The sequence below is a fragment of the Cynocephalus volans genome, chromosome 1, assembly GCF_027409185.1.
Source record: "Cynocephalus volans isolate mCynVol1 chromosome 1, mCynVol1.pri, whole genome shotgun sequence".
Lineage (NCBI taxonomy): Eukaryota > Metazoa > Chordata > Mammalia > Dermoptera > Cynocephalidae > Cynocephalus > Cynocephalus volans.
In genome coordinates, this window is record NC_084460.1 from 123,116,711 (window position 1) to 123,141,484 (window position 24,774).

Below are 24,774 nucleotides of genomic sequence, written 5' to 3' on the forward strand. Positions count from 1 at the left end.
TTCTTTAAGAAAATTTATTTGTACTTCTAGAGCAGAAACAGGGAGATGGTATAAGTTTGTGAAAACCAGAATTTTGTGCAATGGATCCTCATTCCACATTCTTTATAGAACAGGCTTGTTGCTGGAACATTATTCCTGGATTTTCAAATTCCAGCCAACATGGATACCCCTTCTATTCTGTTTTGGCCTTCATAGCTGCTTCCTCTCTCAGACGAGCTTTCTTTTGTAAGTTCAAGCTTGTTAAAGACTCGTTTCTTTGGACAGCCTAAAATGAAACAAATTTGAGTAGGTGATTATTTATGCTGGTTTTGGAGGGATGTCATTACCTTGCATTTGTGACAGCAGGTTGACTAGGGCAGTAAAGGCTTGGAGTGCTCTGTTGCTTGGACACTGGGTACAGCAGTCCCTTCCATGTGCCTTCTGCTTCCTCTAGTGTTTTAGAGTACAGCAGTCCATCCATTCAAGCACGAGAGAGTAGTGCCATACCTCTCCCTTCTCTTCTTTTCTGGCCCCTTTCTTTAAATCTTTTGCCTCTCTTCTTCCCTTATACTTTATTCCCTTGTTTTTCCCTTTTTCCTCTCTTCTCCCCCCACCCCCACCTTTTAAATACCTCTCATTTCCATTTCTATCCCTTTTTTCTCCTTTTGCTTTTCTTTGCTGCTACCATTTCTCCTTCCCCAACTCGTTTGCACACTTTCACACGTTTCTAGCACCTCAGTCCTCTTTTACAGAAAACACTCAGCTTTGGGAATCCCAGACTCAACCAAAACACTACCGTTGATGACTTCCAGCAGTCTCTGTCCTACAACTCCATCCTCTGAGAACAAAGAGCAGTGGGGGAGGCAACCAATCTCTTGTTTCCCTGCATGTGAACTGTTATGTTTCTATGGAGCTTACATAAACAGACTAGTTTGAAAATTTTTATACCAAATAAATGAAACTAGCACCCTGTAAGCTGACATTTTCTTATAACTGTATAATTCCACATGTAAAGAATTAGGTATAGGGGGGGAATGGGAATGGGAAGTTGATGGCAAGGACAAAACATACAATCGCAAATTTCTCTCTTCTAAATCACATTTAGAAAAAGTTCACAAGTTCTCCATTCCAGTAGCATTTACCGACTTCTTGGAAATGGAAATTATATAAAAATAAATGTTATAGTTTTATGGTATATAACAGGAGAGGAACTCTTTAAAGTACATGGCATATGCCCTTGGATGATGCTAGATGAGATCCCAGGGGAATAATTTGCTTCTGGAGCATATAAACTCAGCTAGTTTAATCAAGTATACACAAAAGCAATGCAGATTTCCCAGAATTTGAGGAACCCACATGTCTTGTCCACATGCTTCTGCACGGTTTAGTCTGAGAACTATGCATGAGAGGTCAAAGAGGGAAATAGAAGGAAAACTGAAATGGGACAGAATCAGAGTTTTCAAGAGAACTTCACCCAGGTCAGCACACTTGCCCCTTTGTACTCCCATGAGGTCAGCCTAAAGTGGTCAATATTTCCATTTAACTGCAAGACCCAAAAGAGAAGGAAAAGTTCATTTCCTTTTACTCTGGAGATATTGGAGATAAGGCAGTCAGTTAAAGTGGGTGCACAGAACCTTTTTAATACCTGATAATAGTTATAAAACACCTCTTTCCATATGGATGCTGTGATATATATAGAATTAGACATCATACTAAAAGAAGGGTTTGACCAGTGCTGCTGAATATAAAAATAACTGTATCTTAATGACAAGATAGTACAGTATGAGGTTTGGTGACCCACAAATTTGTGTCTAAATTTTTATCTCACCACTTATTAGATATGTGAATTTGGTATAATTATTTAACATCTCTAAGCTTCAGGTTCCTCCTTTATAGAACATGATAATAAGAGGTTCTTAGGGTTATCGTGGTGATTAAATGGGTTTTAACATTAACTGCTATAAAATAAGCACTCAATAAATGGGAGCAGTTTTACCATTACTTCTATAGTAAAATTAGGTCTATCTTCAAATTGTGGCTCTGTCATCAGGGAGATGTGTGGCATTGTGCAAGTTACTAAAGCCTTTTAAGCTATAGTTTGTTCATCTGTAAGTGAGGTCCTAATAATACCTATCTTACAGTGCTGTTGTGAGGTTCAAATGAGACAATAGCTAGCAAAGTATCTAGAATGCAGTGAATGTTCAATTAGTGATAGCTATTATAACCTGTGTTAAAACAAAGATTTTTCTGGACTTGCATTCCTATGTACTGCTTAGGAGCTATGGTCCCTAGACATGGCCTAGTTTGGCTGAGCTTCAAATAAAGAAGTGTGATAAGAATGCTCACCATGATTAAGGCATTTATAATGAAGATAAATACCAATGTACAGAGAGCACTTGATAAACATGCCAAGGGTTACTAAATATGCCAGTGTCATATTTCTTTCACATTATTTGACATCTGTGATAATAAACACTTTTTTTACTTTAAGCAAAACTAATTTAGTCCTTCACCATGCCAAAATTAGGTTTTCCTATTTATCCCCAAACATTATATCCCAGGTTTGTCCCTATAATGTCTTCTTTTGTTTCTTTTCATTTCTCATGTAGAAAGTAGCCTCCTCTTCTCAGAGAGTAAATACGAGGTCCCTTCTTTCCTCCAGGTCCCTCATGGAGGAAACCCACTCTCACCTTCTTGCCCTCAATAATCATCAAGATGCATCCTGCCACTGTCAGGGCAATCATGACATAGCAGATCTTCACCCGGACCTTGTTCTTTGCAGCATCAAGCATCTCAAACCTAATAATAAAATGAAATCATGAGAAAAAGCTATTAACTTTTCTCTTTCTGAAGTTTCAGCAGGATAAAAAGCCCTGTGTACCACAAATCAGAAGTGTAGTGGTGTCTATAAATATAAAAATGGAGGTAGGGCGTGGAGATCTTGTAGGACTTTGGGGAGGATGGGTCATTTTCAATATTCATTTTATTTATATATAAAATGCAACAAGCTAGCACAAATTTAAAGTAGTACAAAAGCAGTACGAAGAAAGCGTGAGGATAAAGTAGAGCCAGGAACAAATTAAAAAAAAAAAAAAAAAAAGCAAGGCATATTAATCTACGCTTGCTATGGTGGGCCCCAATTTTGGCTCTCAGGTTTCTAGTAACCAATGCTAAAAGTGAAATCAGTAGCTATTTCTCCCTGGGGTTCTTATGATGAAGATATTATGTGATATAATGATTGTTTGAACAATGCCCTGACAACAAATACTGCAATGAGTTTCATAAGTTTCAACACACAGCACAATTCAGAAAGAAAACAAACATGGGAGGGTGTTAAACAATGTGCTCCATATGTCCAGCTTTTTGCTCTCTGTCTTGAACCAGGAACAGATTTGAGAACATTTGAAAGAGTAAAAAGATTCTTTATGCAGTACTCCCTTAATGTTTAACTGGTGTTTTGCTAAAATTGAGTGACAGTGAACTTGAAATTGTGTGCTCCAGCTAGTGCCTTGAGTGTACTTCTTCTAACTTGTCCATTGAAGACAGACCCATGTACCTTAACAAAAAATTGAGAGTTGGATCATTACTCCTGTGCGATAGCCAAGAGGCTTAACATGGAAGGGTCTTAGGGGAAGACCAGTCTACCTTGGTGATCTGCAGATAGGCAATGGGTTGTGGTTCTTTTACCTGGGTGCCTGATAGAGCCTCAAGGTAGAGCATGTTGAATCTTCATGGGGCCCAGGATAAAGAACTTTTGACCACCTTGGTAGAGGTGTATAGGAAGTGATTACATATAGATGATGGGATTGGAGTGCTTGTTACTCCCCCCCACCCAAGATATTTAATATATACAGTTGGCCATCCACATCCATGGGTTCTACATCTGTGAATACAACGAACTGCAGACTGAAAATATTTGAAAAAAAAAAAATTTCAAAGTTCCAAAAAACAAAACTCGGATTTGCCTTGCACACCAAGTACTGCATTGAATCCATGTGAATGAAGTGATATGTAGAGATTATATTAGGTATGTACATAAACTAGAGATGATTCAAAGTACATGGGAGGATGTATGTAAGTTATATGCAAATATTCTACCATTTTATATCAGTGACTTGAGCATCTGCAGATTTTGGGATCTACAGGTGTTCTGAAAACAATTCCCCACAGATAACAAGGGACAACTGTATTACTTATTAAATCAGAGGGCGGGGGGATGGTGGTACTTAAAAAATGCTTAGAAGGAGGCATAGGGTACAGGGTCTGGGATGTTGCAGGTGGATAGGAGGAGGACTCTGAAAGCATATTTGATGTGATGTAAAAGCTTGGCCCCATGAGGCAGCAATGTGGATGGAGTTCTCCAGACACTGAAGCTGGGCCTGCAGTGTGGTAGTAACCAGGGACAACTGCTAAGGACAGTGACTTGCTCAATTAAGACCATCTGAAATCCCACCAACTACAAACTAACTACCCATGTTGACAGTATTTTATGTGAATTGGTATTTCTAACAAATGCTGTGATTATCATGAAAAGTGAAATATTTTACATTTAAAGGAACATTAAAAAAGTACAATGCTTTTATATAAGGCCATGAGGTAGCCATCCATCCCCAAGGAGAATAAAAATGAGCAAGTTAAATAGTGCCTGTTCAGAACTACGACCACAAGGATAAACAGTTGTCCAGACCCAGAGAGGAGTCTTCCAGGGTGACTCACTAAGCAGTACAGTTGTCCCTTGGCATCCATGGGGAATTGGTTCCAGGACCCCCTGCAGATACCAAAATCCACAATGCTCAAGTCCCTGATATAAAGTGGCATAGGATTTGCATATTACCTATGCACATCCTCCTGAAATCATCTCTAGATAATTTATAATATCTAATACAATGTAAATGGTTTCTAAATCATTATACTGCACTGTTTAGGGAATAGGACAAGAAAAAAGTCTGTACTTGTTCAGTACAAATGCAGTGTTTTAAAAAATATTTTCAATCTGCACTCGGTTGAATCCACAGAGATGGAATCTATGGGTACAGAGGACTGACTGTATTTTGAGCCTGAGGGGATCTTGGAACCAACTCTGAGTCAGACTAGGGGTGGTTCCACAGCAAAGTCTATACAGCATCTATCTATCTATTAATGCCATGGGTATATATCGGCTTGTTTTCTGCTGGGTTATTCAGGAAGAAATTAGGGCATAGGCACGAACTTGATGTCATTGTTAATCTGGTGTGCTTTTACTTCCCAGGAGAGTAGATGGTCATTAGAGCTAAGAAGAACCAGAGCTGTGCTGCTGAAATAATTCTAGTAAAAACGATGTGCTGCCTAATTTGACTAGCAGAAGCAGAGGGCTCTATTAAACCTGTTGTAAATAGAAAGCAAACACTACCTATCTTCCTGGAAAAGATATCCTGAATGAACCTCAGATCTTTTTCAATCATGACTTGAAAACAAAAGCCAGAAGGCCCAGGAATAGTTTCATGCTGGAAGGGAACTTCCAGGAGCTTTGTCCAAAGTCCTTGTCTCTGAATAGGATGATGCCCTGCCTTGGGTTGAATGTCCCCCCAAAACTTAATCCTCACTGTAACTGTTGAGGGTGGAAAATCCTATTATGGTAATTGAAAGGTGGGGCCTTGAAGAGATGATTGGATTGTAGGACCATGCCATGATAAATGGATTAACAATGGCGGACATGGACGTGGTTCTGAGGGCTTTAAAAAGAGAGTGAATGAGGTTAGTCTCTTGCTTTCTCTGCTCCATCATTTTTGCAGTGTGATACCCTGCCATCACTGTCGCCACCACCAAGACCTTCGCCAGATGTGTTCCCTGGGTTTTGGACCTCCCAGCCTCAGAAACTGTAAGCAATAAATTTTTTCTTTATAAATCACCCAATTCCAGGTATTTTGTTATAAGCAACAGAAACGGACTAATATATGCCCCACAGTGCTCCAGCCTGTGGGGAGATGGCATCTATTTCTCAGAATCTCTCTTGGCCAAAATGCCAACCAATCAGGGTCTTTAGCATGAGGCTGGAGCACTGGTTTTCAACCAGAAGTGTTTCTGGCTTCCAGGGACATTTAGCAATGTCTGCAGACATTTTTGATTATCACCACTGAGGGAGTCCTACTGGCATCTAGAGGGTAGAGGCTAGGGATACTGCTAAATATCCTACAAAACACAGGACATTCCCCTACTACAAAGAATTATTTGGAAAAAAAAAAAAAAAAAAAAAGAATTATTTGGCCCAAAATGTTAATAGTGCTGAGGTTGAGAAACCTTGGGTTGGAGGAATCTGAACTCATCATCTACAAAACCTGAAGTCTCAAGATCCCAGCCAAAGCTAGGTTTAAGGAAGTTGGTGACAGGAGGCACTGTTTCCTGAATCCCAGAAAGAGAATGTGTTGCATTTAAATACTTTTATGCCTAAGGTTGAATACTTGAGTGGATTTGATAGAATATAGTTACTATCACTGGTATCTAATTGATATACTCAGATTTATAAAAGTGAACATCATTGTTTAGTCACATTTCTGTAGCTAGGAGATGAAATCAAACAATCAGTTGACTTCAAAGTACCTGACAGGTCTTTACTAGGCATAGCATACCAGTGATAAAACATAGGTTTTCCAGCCAGCACTGATTTTTATTCCAGGTACTTGACAAAGACAAGACATACAGAGAAGTGAAAAATGTTTTCAAATTTGGCTAAAAGATTTTAAACAGTCAGAGCTAAAAGGAACTGCTTTTCCCTTAAAACAGATCAGTGAGAAATGAAAGCTGCTTACAACCATAAGATCAGCACTCACGAGATAGTCTCTGGGATTTCATCTTCCTTTTTGAAGCGACCTGCCCATATCAGGATCTTCTTCTCCCAATCTGTAGGTTTGTGTAATGGCACTCTGTGGCTGTAAATGTCTAGGGAAAAACCAGACAAGAAATCTTACTTATTTGAGATTATGGCTCTCAAATTTAGCAACAGAAATATGCTATTGGTGCTTTTTAGCTATTTACTAAACAGAGACACTGAAAAACTTCAAGCTAATTACAGCTTCATTTAAATGGAATTTCTTAGGTTGCCTCATTTTTCAAATGCAATTCCAAAATTCCATGAGGACCGAGGCAAAATAAAAACGTTATTTCATAATTTAAGCCCTAGCCATTGAAAACTGAAAGAACACCAGGAACAAAGATATGAAGGTAAGAATGAACTAAGAAGGGAACAGTGAGGAGCTTGTCTGACTTCAGTAGAATAAAAAGAAGTTGGTAAGGTAAGATCAGATTATAAAAGACCTTGAATGCCAGGCTAAGGAGTTTAGACCTGATTTGTGAACTACTGTACATTTTGAAGCAAGGAAGAAGTTAATGCTTTAGGAAGATTAATCTGCACAATGGATGGAAGACAGAAAGTGGGGATAGGGCACAACAAGTCCAAGTAGGAGGTTTTAATACAGGGGTGAAGAGATGTGATCTGAACCAGAGTCTCAGCAGTGGGAAGAGAGATGCAGAAGTCAGTCTGAGGATGACTGAAACAATCGAGATTGATTAAGTTAAGACAAAGAAGGAATCATGAAGAACCTCCAACTTGGGTGACTAAGACTTCTTTAACCAAAAGAAGACTGAGAAAAGAACCAGTTAGGGAAGGAAAGAGCATGAATACTATTTTAGATTTGTTAAGTCTGAAGGAAATTTATCCCATCTGAGTAGGTTTCATTAACAATTCAGGAGTAGAGATAAACATCAGTGCAAAGGGAGAGCCACTGAGGGCCGAGCCTTGGGGCATGACCCAAGAAAGGGGACAGAAGAGGCAAGCAGAGGGAGATGGAGTATGCCAAAGAGGCAGATGGACAAAAAAAGTACAGGACCAAAGACTAAGGGAGCCAGAGTCTTTCAAAGAAAGGGGAAGTCACTGAAGACAAGGAACAGAAAAAGCTAGGGAATCAAAGGGTGTCAGAATTAGATGGGACCTCAGAGACAATCTCAATCCAAATTCCATCCACTGACAACATCTCTCTTACAGATAGACCATCTCCTTGACTGGTAACCTACATGTCCCACTCATTCCCACCACCACACCTTTGCTTATGCTGTTCCTTTCACCTAACCAGAAAGCAACCGCAAAAGGAACAGGAAACTCCAAGGAGAAAACTACAGAAAGAAACAAAGGCAAGAAAACAGGTTTAGAAGTACAGAAATAGGCTGCTATAGTCTTTTAATCCTTCCAGCACTTGGCACAATTCTCTTTATAGTTTTTTTTTTTTTTAAAGTTTAAGTAATATATAGTCACAAAAGACAATTTAGAAACTATAGACGTGAAAGAAGAAAAAAATCAAAACTGTCCCTAATTCTCTTGTCATAGCTAATGATTTAACATATATCAATTAATCATTCCCTGGTTATATGACATTTAGATTTATTTCTAATTTTCCCATTATACAAGGAGTATTCAAAAAGTTCATGGAAGGGTCGGCTGTGGCTCACTTGGGAGAGTGCGGTGCTGATAACACCAAGGCCACGGGTTCGGATCCTATATAGGGATGGCCGGTTCGCTCACTGGCTGAGCGTGGTGCTGATAACACCAAGCCAAGGGTTAAGATCCCCTTACCGGTCATCTTTATTTTTTTTTTATTTTATTTATTTATTTTTTTACCGGTCATCTTTAAAAAAAAAAAAAAAAAAAGTTCATGGAAACATTTGTATATCTTTCAAGTCCATTTTTCCATGAACTTTTTGAAGTACCCTTGTAAATAAAAAATGGGAGCATTTTTATACTCAAAGCTTTTTCCACATATAGTGATTATTCTTTAGAATAATCCTGTAGATAGGATAGAAACACCAGGTCAAAGGGTATAAGTTTTTTTAAGCTCTTTATTTATTTATTTATTTATTTATTTAGGCAGCTGGCTAGTACAGGGAACCAAATCCTTGACCATGGTGTTACAAGGCTGCACTCTAACCAACTGAGCTAACTGGCCAGGCTATTTTTAAGTTTCTGATAAGTATTCTTTGGGGATGGTTTCCTTTCCTGCTTGGCCCAAGTGTACTCCCATGAAAAAGCAACAGGCAAGTATCACCAAGGACCCTATAGTTTATGTATTATGCCCCTTCTTCTGATAGTGTTGACAGTGACGAATGTTTGAGATAGGGAAAGGACAGAATATGGCTAAAGTCAATGCCCAAACCAGAGCTTAGACCCGGTTATATTTTACCCAAAACATAATTTCTTAATTTGGTTCATATTTGGTGTTCCTTAAAAGATAATTTCTAGACTACTGTTTACTTTGGTGCATCTATAGTCCTAAAAAACCTCCAGTCCAACCCTTGAGGCAAAAAAGAGATGAGAACGACAAACAAGGAAAATAAAGACACTGTTGTGTGAGCACAACCAATATAAGTACAATATGAGAGGCCTGAACTACATGACAGTATATGATGTAGAAACCCCTATGACTACCTCTCTTTTAGGTTCTTTTGATTCCAAGTTGTCCTATTCTTTGGGAGCTACCTATACTCCATAAATGGAAAAACCAATAAAAACTTACGGGATGGAGCTTTGGGACTTTCTTGTGATTTGGTGCAAAATCCATTTATTCTCTTCAAATCAGAGTTTCTGGTAAGCCTTAGGGATGACAGAGCATCTCTTTCATATAACCTAAAACAACTTCCTAGAAAAGAGAGAAACTTTTTTAAAAGAAAGAAAACTTAATGTTTTCTCAAAATAAGAAATGCCTGCGTTATATATTTCATTTATAAAAATTAGTTCATTTAGAAAATGAATATACTATACTATATGTAAGATACACATACCATATTTAAGGTATACTATGCTTGATGCTGTTTTAAAATATAACTGTTTACTAATTAGAAAATTTGAGCTGGGGTGGGGCTGCTGAGGGCCTCAGCCATGCCCTTCCAACATCTACATCCAGCCCAGCAACGACCACCAGACTACTGCTGGAAGCGCCCCGGGCTCCCAGGCTGGAGTGGAAGCCGAAGGCCTACACCACACCCCATCAATGTCTGTATCCAGCCCAGTGACAACCACTGAGCCGCAGCCAGAAGTGCTCCAGTCACCCAAGCCAGGATGGGGGGCCAGGCCGAGGGCCTCAGCCATGCCCCCCTGACAACTGCATCCAGCCCAGTGACAACCACCAAGCTGCTGCTGGAAGCACCCTGGGCTCCAGAGCCAGGGAGGAGGGGCCAAGGGCCTCAGCCATGCCCCCAATGTCCACAACCAGTCCAGCGACAACCATAGAGCTGCTGCCAGAAGTGCCCTCCTCAGCCAGGGCAGTGGGGGGCCAAGAACCTCAGCCACGCCTCCCTGACATCTGCATCCAGCCCAGCAATGACCACTGAGTCAGCACCGCCAGAAGCAATCCTGTCTTCCCAGCTGGGATGGTGGGGGGCCGAGAGCCTCAGCCACCCCCCCATATGTCTGCATCAGCCCAGCCACGACTGAGCTGCTGCTGGAAGCCCCCTAGGCTCCTCTGCTGGAATGAGGGGGGTGCCATGGGCCTCAACCATGCCCCCTTCCCTCCTTCCTCATTCTCTCACCCTACCCCCCCTTCCTCTCTCCTCCTCCACCCCAACTGCTCTGCCACATCTTAGAACATAAAAATATAATAATAATAAATTAATTTAAAAAAAAAGAAAATTAGGAATTTTCAACATAAAAATTTTATCAGCTGTAAATTTTATGTAAGTACTTCTCACATGTGTCTTATAGCAATAATGGCTCTGGTGGCAACATATATATGAGGATATTTCAAAAAGTTCATGGAAAGATTCATATTACCTTTTAATTCTATTTTTCCATGAACTTTTTGAAGTACTCTCATATTATGGCATCCAGGCTGTTTAGGTAAAGATTAGCATCATTCCAGAGTGATACACCAAGTTGCCAAGTGGTCAGTACTATTCTGGTAACGTCTGGTAAACTATTGCTGGTCTGTATGGCCAGCAAATGGCTCTAGAAAGTTTTGCTCCTTCCAACCCATAATTCTCAACTAGAAATCAACTTTAGTCATGAATTATGTGTAATTTTAAAACTATATATTTATGTATAAGTATATGACTATATATTTATATATATATGTAGTTATTTTTAAAATTTAAATTCAAAGCACATACAGAGAGTAATATTACAAACCCCTATGTGCTCACTGCCCAGTTTCAACAGTTATCAATACATAGCCATTAAATATTGTTTCACCTAAACCCCACCCACTCTCTACCCCATACTGGATTTTAAAGCAAATCCCAAACATTATATTAGTTCATCCATAAACATTTCCATATGTATCTCAAAACAACTTTTCAAAATCATATCAAGAATATCATTAATAACTAAAAATACTTTCTTAATATCAGCACATTATGATCAAATCATATTAAGATTAAACTTCCCAAATGGGCTCATTTTTTTTCTTTTGGTTTATTCTAAATAGGTGCACACATTGAATGTGGTTGATGCTTCCTTAGTTTCTTTATATCTATAGGTCTCCCCCCCTCTTAAATATCTTTTCTTGTCACTTATTTATTGAAGAAACTAGGTTATTAGTCCTATAGAGTTTTCCTCATTTTAGATTTTGCTGATTATATCCCCCTGGTGTTGTCCAAAATATTTTCGTAACTTCTCTACATGGGTACTTCAAATAAGTTCATTAGAAAATAAAATTAAAAGATAATATGAAAATTTCCATGAACTTTTTGAAGTTCCCCCATATTTCTTGTGAACAGATTTTTGAGGCATAAGACGCAAGTCAAAGTTTTTAGCGGGAGTGTCATAGGTGGTTCTGTGTACTTCCTATTGCATTACATCAGGAGGCGTACATCAATTTTGTCTCTTTTTGTGATACTAAGATTGATCAGTAGATGCTATCAGTCTGATTCACCCCTTACAAAGTTCCCATCAACCTTTCATCTAATATTTTTAGCAGACAATGGTGACTGTTACCTAAATCCATTATGTCATTAGGGGTTGTAAAATGGTAGTATTCTATTAACCATTTGGCTGTACTAAGGTAAAAGTCACATAGGAAATATGGAATAAATGCTTGATTATTTCCCTCTATTTGTCAGTTTTCAAACTAACAAATTGACTTCCTTGCAACCTCCTTTTGTTTGAAAGTAGTTTAAGAAACTCTTGAATTTTAACATGTGATGTGCTCCAGTCCATTTCAGTTATTCTTTTTAATGCTCAAACATTCTCATCTTTAGTCAATGGGAACCCTTCTAAGTTGGCTCCTGAGGCCATTCAATATGTGCTCAGTTGTCACTGATAGCTTCCTTACTTTCTGACAAGATGCTCCAGACTCATTTTGAATGTTTCCTGTTGCTGACTTGGAATCACAAATCCTCCAAAGAGCTCTGGTTCCTTTAAAGAGGAAATGTTTTTAGAGACTCCTTAGGGAGGCTCATTTTCACTGGGTTTGTCACTATTTCTAAGCTTTTTCAATGAACCAAGTTATGAAATACATACCTTCTTAAAAGAAGAAATTATCTTTGGTTAGCAATTTGCATTTCCACCTTTAGCATGAATAATTTTAATTAATGAATCAATAATTAATCAGAATTAAAAGCAAATACAGCCAGAAAGTTTCAATGAGAGTGGAAGAAAAGGAAAGTAATTCTGAGTATGGAGGTTGTGGTACAAGAGAGTCCAGGTCTAGTACAGGGTTCTGAGAGTCAGAGACCACATAATAGCTTTAGGGTCCTAGCAAGAAAGGGAGCACTGTGAAGTAGAATGGAACAGAAAAGAAAGCTGGAAAGGCACCATGATAAGTCTGACAGGGGTCTGGCACTCTGTGATGCTCTGGATGACATAAATGGAATGCCTAAGACTTGCCTTTAATGCAACAAGAGTGTGCCCTTACAACTTTGTGGTTAAAAGCTAACTTGCTAGTGGATAAAAAAGACTGTACCTCTGAAATTCCAAACTCCCACGTGGGTTTGTAGCCTCAGAGTTTGGAGCAATAAGTGGAAGTGAGAGGAGTAGTAAATGATTAGAGGTGAACCTTACAAAGCTAGTGAGAAATATTATTTCCTCAGTTTTCCCCCTTGCTGTTTTAAAAAACTTTTGAATGTAATTTAAAAGATACCACTGTGGACTTCTTATGGGAGTATGTTTGTCTGTGTAAAGGTTTTTAATGTAATTTTTGATACGTAGTTCCATATCATAAAATTCACTTTTAAAATGTACAATTCAGTAGTTTTTAGTATATTCACAATGATCATTACTATCTAATTCCATAAGACCTTCATGACCCCAGAAAAAAACTCTGAATACATTAGTAGTCACTCCTGTTTCCTCCTTCCCCCAATCCTAGGAAGCTAGTACAGTATCTATGGATTTGCATATTCTGGACATTTTATATAAATGGAATCATACAATATGTGGTCTTTTATGATTTTGCTTTTTCATTCAGCATAACGTTTTCAAGGTTCATCCATGTTGTAGCATTTATCAGTACATGATTCTTTTTTATTGACAAATTTAATCCACTGCATAAATATATCAGATTTTGTTTACACATTGGTCAGTTGATGGACAGTTGAGTGGTTTCCATGTTTTGGCTGTTATGAATAATGCTGTTATAAACATTTGTGTACAAGTTTTTGAGTGAATATATATTTTCATTTTGGGGAGGGGAATATACTAAAGGATGAAATTGCTGGGTCATATTACTCTACCTTTAATTGTTTGAGGAACTACAAGACTATTTTCCAAGTGGCTGCAACATTTTACAATTTCCATCAGCCATGTATTAGGGTTCCAACTTCTCCACATCCTAGTCTACATTTGTTATTGTCTATCTTTTTGACTAAAACATCCTAGTAGGTGTGAAGTGGTACCTCACTGTGGTCTTGATTTGCCTCTCCTTAATGAGTAATAATGATGAGAATCTTTTCATGTGCTAATTGGCCATTTGTATATCTTTCTAGAGAAATGCCCAGTTTTTAAAAAAACTGGGTTGCCTTTTTATTGTTGAGTTCTAAGAAGTTCTTTATATATTCTGGATACAATTTTCTTATCTGGTATATGATTTGCAAATATTTTCTCCCATTCCATGTGTTACCTTTTCACTATCTTAATGATGTCCTTTGAAGAATAAAAGTTTTACATTTTGATGAAGTCCATCTTTTCTTTTGTTGCTTCAACTTTGGTGTCATATACTAGTCACAAAGATTTACTCCTATATTATTTTCTAAAAATTTTATAGGTTTAGCTGTGATATTTAGGTTTGTGGTCTACTTTGAGTTAATATTGGTATATTGAAAGTGGAAAAGATCCAACTTTATTCTTTGGCATGTGGATATCCAGTTCTCCCAGCACCATTTGTTGAAAAGACTATTCTCTCATTGAATTGTTTTGGCACGATACAGAAAATAAATTGGCCGTAAATGTGAGGGTTTATTTCTGGACTCTCAATTCCATTCTACTGATCTGTCCATCCTTATGCCAGTACCACAGTGTCTTGATTATTATGGCTTTGTAGCAAGTTTTGAATCAGGAGATAAGAATCCTCCTACTTGGCTCTTTTTAAAGGTTGTTTTGCTTACTCTGGGTCCCTTGAATTTCCTTATGAATTTCATATCATCCTGTCAATCTCTGTAAAGAAACCATCCAGGACATTGTTTGGGATTGTGTTAAATCGATAGATCTATTGTAGGAACATTGCCATCTTAAAAATTTTGTCTCCAGATCATAAACACGGGATGTCTTTCCATTTATTTGGGTCTTTAATTTCTTTCAATAGCATTTTGCAATTTTCAGAATGTTTTATTTTTGTTATTGTTTTTGATGCAATTGTTCATAGAATTGTTTTTTTTAATTTCATGTTCAGATTATTTGCTTAACATTCATTCTAATAGGGTGTGTACGTGTGTATTCCTTAGGATTTTCTACATACATGATAATGTCATCTGGGAATAGAGATAGTTTTACTTCTTTTCCAATCAGGTGCCATTTATTGTTTTTTCTGCCTAAATTTTTGGATAAAACCTCAAGTACAACGTTGAACAGAAATGATTGACAGTAGACAACCTTGTCATGTAATGGGAGAAAGCATTCAGTTTTTACCATTAAGTTAGATGTTAGCTGTGGGTTTTTCATTAGATGCCTCTTATAGGTTGAGGAAGTTCCTTTCTATTCCTAGCTTTGGAGTGTTTTTATGATGAAGGGGTTTGGATTTTGTCAAATGCTTTTTCTGCATCTATTGAGGTGATTATGTGTTTTTGTCCTTTATTCTATTAATGGTGACCACTGATATTGAGTGAGTCAGGTATTATACCAACCTTGCATTTCTAGGATAAATCCCAATTGGTAATGGTGTATAATTTTTTTTAATGTTGCTGGATTCATTTTGTAGTATTTTCTTGAGAATTGCTGCATCTAAATTCATAAGGGACATGGGTCTGTAGTTTTCTTGAGACGTCAGTCTGATTTTGGTATTAGGATAAAGAGGCCTCATAATATGAGCTGGAAAGTGGTCCCTCCTCTTCTATGTTTTTGGAATTGTTTGTGAAGGGTTAATTCTAGTTTTTCTTTAAATGTTTGGTAGAATTCATCATGGAAGTCATCTGCTGGGCTTTGGTTTTTTTTTTTTTTCTTGCAGGATGTTTTAAAATTACTAATTCAATTTCTTTACTCATTATAGGCATTACAGATTTTAAAATTTCTTCTTCAATCAGTTTCAGTAATTTTCATCTTTCTGGTAATATGTCCATTTCATCTAGTTTATATAATTTTTTGGCATACAATTATTAATAGTATCTCCTTGTATTCTTTGTGTGTTTGGCCACAGAAGTCTCTGTTTAGTTAGCTTAAGAGTCAGCTAATACTTAGACAGAGATTGCCTCAAATGCCTTCCACCAGTCAATTTGTCAGCCTTTGCCAAAGGGCTCTGTGTGCTTGTTGGAGCATGTCTTCTACTCTCAATTTACAAAACTGCCTTAGCCCTCAAATCCTTCTTGCCCAGAGACTAAATGTGAGTCGGAGGTGAGAGCTTAGGGACTTCTCAGGTCTTTCCTGGGGCATGTGCACAGCCCTGCACATATTCCATCCTAAAATATGTCAGAATGAACATCTCACGCTCCAGCTTTTCCTTTTAAATTTTTTCATCTGCTTCTTGTGTGACCCAATTGTTATCACCTGCTCTATGTTAGGTTACACAAGTGGTTTTCAACAAATGCCCCAGGGAAAAAGCTATCTGTCAGACACGTCAAATAGTAATTCTCTGGGACTGGGGGTTTTGGGGAGCTCTAAACCCATTCTAACTTCTGAAGTCCTTGCTAGGCTCTTGTTTTCATAGTTACCATGATTTTGAGGCTATTGGTTTTCAAGCTTACTGTGAGGCTGACAAAAGGTGACAGGAATAGTGCAAGTTAAAATGCCACAAGACTTGCTGTGGTAAGCCACATTCACTCATTTTTCCTCTATAAATGCTCCTCAGACAGTCACAAGTCCCTGGTTATTTTCTAGAGTTCTGAAAAAGTTGATTTTGACAATTTTGGGCTTATCATAACTTTTATGTAGGAATGGCTTTTCAGAGGTCTTTACTCTTGACATACCAGAAAGAAGTCAGAACCTCTATTTGTGTAAAGATTTATGGTTACCTGCAGTTTGATTTTTTTCGTAAGAGACATAATTTATTTGTTTTCTAGGTCTGTAAACCCAGAAAGCTTTGCCTGCATGTGGGTAACCACAAAATCAGTGCCCCTGCGGCAGCAAGTGTACACAATAGGCACTCTAAATGCTAAGTTCGTTTCTTGAAACATTACTTAAAATAATCTTCAAAACATTTCCAGAGCACTTTTCAATTTTACCCCTAAGGCAATCAGAATTTCTGACAAAGGTAATTATGCAGTTATAAGGGCATGAGCAATGTCTATGAAACTCTTCAATAGCTTTTCATAGCTCTCAGAATTAAGACACGATTATTTAATGTGTGATTCTAAAACTATTGTGCTTATCAGAATCAGCTGAACACCTTGTTAAAGACAAATCACTGGGCCACCTACCTCCAGTTTCTGAATCAATAATTCTGGGGTGGAGGTTGGGAATTTGCATTTCTAACAAGTTCTTAGGTTATGCTCCTACTGCTGGTTCGAGACTACTATGAAAACAATTAGGTTTTTTTTCCCCCTCTAAATAGTGGTAAAATATACATAACATAAAATTCACCATTTTAACTATTTTTGAGTGTACAATTCAGTGGCATAAAGTACATTTATATTGTTGTGCAACCATTACTACCATCCATCTCTAGGACTTCTTCATCTTCCCCAGAGAACCACTGGTTTAATGTGACCTACATCTCACACCATGCCATCCCATTCCTCTATCTGGCAGGCACTTAGACAGAAAGGAACAAGGTTAACTGGCTGTTGGCAAGGATTCTGCTTTCTTAAGACAAAACAGAAAAGGAATCAATAATTATTTCCTTAGATAATTGCCCTTTCTCATCCCTCTTAATTAAAACAGAGGCAATTTAGGGGAATAGAATAGAACAAAGGCTGGTTAGGAGAACAAAACAGAAGACAGGTTGTCTCTTAGTTCAGTTTAGATAATAATAGAGTAAAAAATGCTAACATATACACCTACTTATTTTCAGTCACATAAATGCACATTGGAGATATTCATTCATTCCTTCAACAAACAATTATTGAGTACCTACTATGTACCAGGCATTGTTTTAGGCAATATACAGAACAGATAAAAATCTGTGTCAGTAGAAGTTACACTCTACTGTGCAGAAAGTTATAACATATTAAGTGCCAGAGAGAAAAAAATAAACATAAAGTATTTGTGTGTTTGGAATGTGGTGTGTATGCAAAATGCTGGGTAGGGTAGTCAGGGAAGTTCTCTTTCCTAAAGTGGTTCTAAGGACCACAAAGAGGCCAGTGTGGCTGCAACAAAGTGAATAATGGGAAGAGAAATAGAAATTGAGGTCAGAGAGGTACCTGGGGTGGGAGTCGGGGGTAGGGACTTCAAGACATGACAGGTTTATCTAAATCAGAAAATACCTCCCAATCTTTTCTTACTGAAACTTCACACTGTATACCAATAACTTTTACCTCCCTAAAGTATAAATGATGATTAAAACATATACAAATATGATCCTGTTATAGACATTAGAATGACAGATCAATGTAAAAAATAATGTTAAAAACTGTTATCTCTAAAAAAAAAAAAAAGTATGAAGTACACGATGTGGTCTTGGTTTTTATTTTACAATTAAAATAGAAGCATAAACAAGTTTTAGTATCATTAAGAACTTCTTTTTCTATCTCAAAGAAATAGAATATATTATCCCAACATCCAAGCCAGAAATTTTCCATCCTTTGGTAGATCTAAACATATAGATCAAAAGAAAAATAGCCCTTTAACCCTCTAGCTGCACTTGCAGCCTGTCTCTGGCTGACTAGTTCGGTGTCCCCAGGGCCCTAACAGGAAATCAAAATGAAGCCTCACAGCTGCCTCTAAGGCTCTGATTGGCAAATGGCTGGCTAATCCTAAGAGTAGAGATTCTCAAACTTCAGTGTGTATCAGAATCTCGTGATACAGACTACTCGACCTCACTGCCAGAGTTTCTGATTCAGTAGGTATGGATGCAGCCTGAGAATGTGCATTTCTAACAATTTCCCAGGTGATGCTGACAGTGCTGGTCTGCAGACTTATAATTTGAAAACCAGTGCCTTGGAAGTATTATTGCTAGCTGGAGTCTGTAGTGGGTCAGCCAGGATGAGGCTGGTTCAAGCATGGCTTCTTTCCTAGTAGTCCCCTCCTTTCCATAAAAATCCTTCCTAACCCCATGATGGACAGTGAGAGAGGTGGGGATTTTTTTTTTTTTTTTTTTCTCAAAACCTTTCAAGATCCTCCTGGAGATAACCATCAGTGATGTAACCTGGGACATGACAAATCTCTGGGAATCAGTGATGATAAATAAAGGTTCAGTGAATGCTAGAGGAGAAAGGCGCCTTTACAAAATTATCTAATTCTGGGCTGGCCAGTTAGCTCAGTTGGTTAGAGCTCAGTTTTATAACACCAACATGAGAGGTTCAGATCCCTATACTGAGCAGCCACAAAAGGAAAAAAAAAAAAAAAGAAAGAAAAAGAAAAAGAAAGCAAATTATCTAATTCAGCATTTCTTAACCCAGTGTCATGATCAGTTGGCTGGTGTGTTGCAAGTAATCTGTTGCTAGCTATGAAGTTTGCCAATGATTTACTTAAAAAAAAAATAGCACTTGTCAAAACCCATAAAACAATACATTACAAAGAGCTTTAACACATGCAAATTTTAAAATATCAACCAAGATGTTGGGATATATACAGTAGATGTATTTCCTATCTCTACCCACCAGGAGGCCTGGAATCACTAAAACTTCAGTAGCAATAAGCACACCCAGAACCCAGATCTTGGTTTCTAAATACCATTCTCCCATAAAAGGAATCAGGGCTCCTTGGAGAAAAATGGCTGATTCTACAGTGGGGCAGAGAAAATACAAGAGCCTGGAGTTCCACATCTTTTAGTGCCAGAAAGTAAGGAAGTGTTCAAAAAACAAAAGGATGGAGGCACGTAAAGGGATACAGGAACTGATCTAAAAGAGCCTAAACTGGAATAATTTGAGCAACAAAATAAATAATGCAGTAATAGATTATAATCCAAAGTATAAAAAATATGAGTCCATACTAATATAAATAAAAACAGAATGAATGAATAAATTGGGGTAAGGCATAAATTTTCCTTACAGAAAAAGTCCAAATACATGTAAATACTCCCTCCTGGATTCCTTAATCCCTTTAAGTGGGTTGGATTTAGTGACTTGCTTCCAAGGAACAGAGTATAGAAAGGGAAAAACAGTAACTTTATGGGAGAGAAACCAACTGGCCAAGATAAAATTTCCAGTCATAAATCACGTACCATTTAATACAGTGGGATGAGAAGAGACTTAAGTCTCTGTGCTACTTATTTTTCTAGAAAACCCATAATCCTAGTCGATTCATGAGAAAACATGAAATAAATTCAAACTAAGAAACATTCTACAAAAGACCTGACCAGTATCCTTCAAAACTGTCAAGGTCATGAAAATCAAAGAATGTGAAGCTGTGACAGTCCAGAAGAAACTAAGGAGACATGACAACTAAATGTGATGTGGTATCTTGGACTGGATCCTGGAACAGAAAATTGAACATCATTGGACCACTGGTAAGATGAATAAAGTCTGTACTTCAGTTAACAATAATGTACCAATGTTAATTTTCTTAGTTTTGACAAATGTTCCATAGTTATTGTATTAGTCTGTTTCTGTTGCTTATAACAAAATACACAGAAACTGGGTGATTTACAAAGAAAATGAAATTTATTGCTTACAGTTTCTGAGGCTGGGAAGTCCAAAGTCCATCTGGTGGTGGTGACAGTAACCCAGGGGTCTCACATTGCAAGATGGTGGAAGCAGAGAGAGCGAGAAAGACAGGCTCTCCTCTTTTAAAGCCCTCAGAACCACGCCCCTCAGCACCATTTTTAATCCATTCTCTACTGCATGGTCCTACAATCCAATCACCTCTTCAAGGCTCCACCTTACAATTACCATAATAGGATTTCCCACCCTCTTAACAGTCACAGTAGGAGCTAAGTTTCTAATACATAAAACTTGGGGGACACAATTCAACCTTCAATGAGTTTGGGGGGGATATAATTCAATCCACTACAGTTATGTAAGATGTCAACATTAGGGGAACTGGATGAGGGATGTACAGAACTCTATACAACCTTTGCAACTTTTCTGTAAATTAAAATTATTCCAAAATAAAAATATATTTTTAAAAAATGAGTACCGGTATTAATTATATCTTATTATTTTTACCTTATACATATTTTATGAATATATATATATATTTTTTAAATTTTATTATGTCGATATACATTGTGGCTGATTATTGTTGCCCATCACCAAAACCTCCCTCCCCCCCCCAACAATGTCCTTTCTGTTTGCTTGTCGTATCAACTTCAAGTAATTGTGGTTGTTATATCTTCTTCCCCCCCCACCTTTTTTTTTTTTGTGTGTGTGTGTGTGTGTGTGTGTGTGAATTATATATTAATTTTTAGCTCCCACCAATAAGTGAGAACATGTGGTATTTTTCTTTCTGTGCCTGACTTGTTTCACTTAATATAATTCTCTCATGGTCCATCCATGTTGTTGCAAATGGCAGTATTTCATTCGTTTTTATAGCTGAGTAGTATTCCATTGTGTAGATGTACCACATTTTCCGTATCCACTCATCTGATGATGGACATTTGGGCTGGTTCCAACTCTTGGCTATTGTAAAGAGTGCTGCGATGAACATTGGGGAACAGGTATACCTTCGACTTGATGATTTCCATTCCTCTGGGTATATTCCCAACAGTGGGATAGCTGGGTCGTATAGTAGATCTATCTGCAATTGTTTGAGGAACCTCCATACCATTTTCCATAGAGGCTGCACCATTTTGCAGTCCCACCAACAATGTATGAGAGTTCCTTTTTCTCCGCAACCTCGCCAGCATTTATCGTTCAGAGTCTTTTGGATTTTAGCCATCCTAACTGGGGTTAGATGGTATCTCAGTGTGGTTTTGATTTGCATTTCCCAGATGCTGAGTGATGTTGAGCATTTTTTCATATGTCTGTTGGCCATTTGTATATCTTCCTTAGAGAAATGCCTACTTAGCTCTTTTGCCCATTTTTTAATTGGGTTGCTTGTTTTCTTCTTGTAAAGTTGTTTGAGTTCCTTATATATTCTGGATATTAATCCTTTGTCAGATGTATATTTTGCAAATATTTTCTCCCACTCTGTTGGTTGTCTTTTAACTCTGTTAATTGTTTCTTTTGCTGTGCAGAAGCTTTTTAGTTTGATATAATCCCATTTGTTTATTTTTCCTTTGGTTGCCCGTGCTTTTGGGGTCGTATTCATGAAGTCTGTGCCCAGTCCTATTTCCTGAAGTGTTTCTCCTATGTTTTCTTTAAGTAGTTTTATTGTTTCAGGGTGTATATTTAAATCCTTAATCCATTTTGAGTTGATTTTAGTATTAAATGTGAATAAAAGACAGAATCTGATGTTATCTCTATAAAAAAAGGTGAGTCACTTTCACTCACTTGTGCTCCAACATACTTCTGGAATGGAAGAGAAAAAGAACGGGAGGCTGTAGACTAGGAAATGTGCCCAATTCAGGGTAGACCAGGGATGTGCAGGAGAAGGTCATCTGACTAGTGTACCATAGTGAAAATGAGATGAGAAAATTATACTTGATGGTATGTATCTTGTCTCACTCTAAGATGTTGCTAGTTTCAAGTGTGGCTGACACCATCTGGGAGCTTGGTAGAAATGCAAACGGTCAGTCCCCACCCTAGACCTATAGAATCTGAATCTGCATTTTTAATGAGATATCCAGGTGATTCACAAGGACATTAAATTTCGATATGCAAATAGACACCTATATTCATTCAACAGTTGCTGAGCACTTACCGTATGCCAGGCACATGAAGACTGATACCACATACAGTAGTCCCCCTTTATTTTCACAGGATATGTTCTAATACTCCCAGTGGATGCCTGAAACCATGGATAATATCACACTCTATATATACTATACATGAATTTCTTTTCCCTTCTTTGCAATTTCACAGATAGAAAATTTGTACTTATAGTAGATCTTAGCAACCTCAGCCATTTTTTTTCTTTCCTTATTAAATCAAGAACTTTCACTTTTCACTTGAAGGATGCACTTTACAGCTTCTCTTGGGCATATTCAAATTGCCAGCATCATTACTCTTGTGCTTTCGGGCCATTATTAAGTAAAATAAGGGTTACTTGAACAGAAGCATGGCAATACCATGAAAGTCAATGAGATAACTGAGACTGCTAAGTGACTAATGGGTGGATAGCGCATACAAAAGGGATATACCAGATAAAGAAATGATTCACATCCAGGACAGGAAGGTGCTAAATTTCATCATGCTACTCAGAATGACATGAAATTTAAAACTTATTAATTGCTCATTTCTGCAATTTTCCATTTAATATTTTTGGACCGCAGTTGACTGCAGGTAAGTGAAACCACGGATAAGAGGGAATTAATGTATTAGAACAGTGCTACTCAGCCTCAGCTAGGAGCCTCATAGAAATGCAAATTCTCAGGCCCTACTCCAAACCTTCAGAATCTCAGGGGGTGGGGCATAGAAATCTGTTTTTTTTTTTTTTTTTTTTTTTTTTAAAGATGACCGGTAAGGGGATCTTAACCCTTGACTTGGTGTTGTGAGCACCACGCTCAGCCAGTGAGCGAACTGGCCATCCGTATATGGGATCCGAACCCGTGGCCCTGGTGTTATCAGCACCACACTCTCCCGAGTGAGCCACGGGCCGGCCCTAGAAATCTGTTTTTATAAGCCCTCCAGGTGATATTTATGCATACTAAAGGTTGAGGATCACAGCTCTAGAAAAGTGAAGTTCAAACTTTGCATATTGGAAACACCATAGTACCTTAAAAAACCCCAATGCACAGGCCTAATCTAGACCAATTAAATTCCAATTTCTAGGAGCAGGACTCTGGCATCAATAATTTTTTAAAGATTCCCCAAGTGATTCTGTTGAATATAAGCTATGTGAGTAAACAGAGTACAGCAGCAGAGCTTAATACCTATGTCTCTGGCTGGGCTCAAAATCCTCTTTTCAACAGCAAATTTGATGAAAATAAGCTCTGCCTTATCTCTAACTTCTGCATATCAATAAGTAATTTGTTACTTGGAAAGTTTGGAATTCCTGTGAAGTATATTAAAACATGCCCAGCTTTCACATTTTACAAAGCATGCAGTCTCTAACACACTACTCGGTACTTGGTGACATGCAGTGTGAACTGTTCTACAGGCATCCTACCTTCTCGTCCCCTTTGGAAAAATGAGATTTTATTTCATCCCTCTTCCACAGCACCTGGTTGCCCTCCTCACAGGTCAACACAGACATTGTCTGATTATCTCACAATGAATTACTATAGCCCCCAGAATTGATCCTACCACACTGATATGAGACTGCTCAACCACCTCATTCCTTTTCCTAATGTTCCACAAGGCCAGTGGCTACTATGACCTTGGCTGGAAGAAGCAGCTGGTTCTGGGACAGCAATATTCCTTTTCCATGTCCCATGGAAAGATTTTCTAATTTAAATATTTAGGTAGTTCTCATGCTACCCACAAATGCCCATTTAATCCCTTTAAAATTGAAATAGGGTACTGCTAGTACTATATGAGGGTACTTCAAAAAGTTTGTGGAAAAACAATTATAATACAAATCTTTCCATGAACTTTTTTTTTTTGTCTTTTTTGTGACCGGCACTCAGCCAGTGAGTGCACCGGCCATTCCTATATAGGATCCGAACCAGCACGCTGCGCTCCCAGCACTCTCCCGAGTGCGCCACGGGCTTGGCCCTTTCCATGAACTTTTTCAAGTACCCTTATAATGACTGCCCGTGATAGAAAAGGGCAAGTCTAAATAAGGAAATTTAAAGGTTTGGTGAATCAGAGTTAAAATTAAGTTTCAGGAGGAAAAAACTAGATGCATGCTTATCCTGAGGATACCTAGGTCCATATACATACACCAATTAATACTGTATTTTGTAATTATGATAAAATTTTATGTCAAATGTTTCTAACTGTTCAGTAGACCTAGTAGAAAAAAGAATGATTAAGTTATGGTAATTATGTTGGTTAGAGAAGTTGGAGCTCTTATTCCCACCCAGAGCTCAATTAGAATAGAGAACCACTGAC

At 37.9% G+C, this 24,774-nt stretch overlaps 1 protein-coding gene across 1 annotated transcript in view; it reads right to left on the reverse strand.

The window, feature by feature from the left end:
• FAM162A (family with sequence similarity 162 member A) overlaps positions 1–24,774 on the reverse strand; it is a 32,713-nt gene continuing 7,939 nt past the window's right edge. The window contains exons 2-5 of the mRNA XM_063106521.1: positions 9,519–9,641; positions 6,786–6,894; positions 2,670–2,778; positions 1–265 (exon numbers count right to left, since the gene is read on the reverse strand). Coding sequence (XP_062962591.1) covers positions 173–265; positions 2,670–2,778; positions 6,786–6,894; positions 9,519–9,641 — 434 coding nt within the window. The 3' untranslated portion in view covers positions 1–172. The remainder of the gene's footprint in view (positions 266–2,669; positions 2,779–6,785; positions 6,895–9,518; positions 9,642–24,774) is intronic.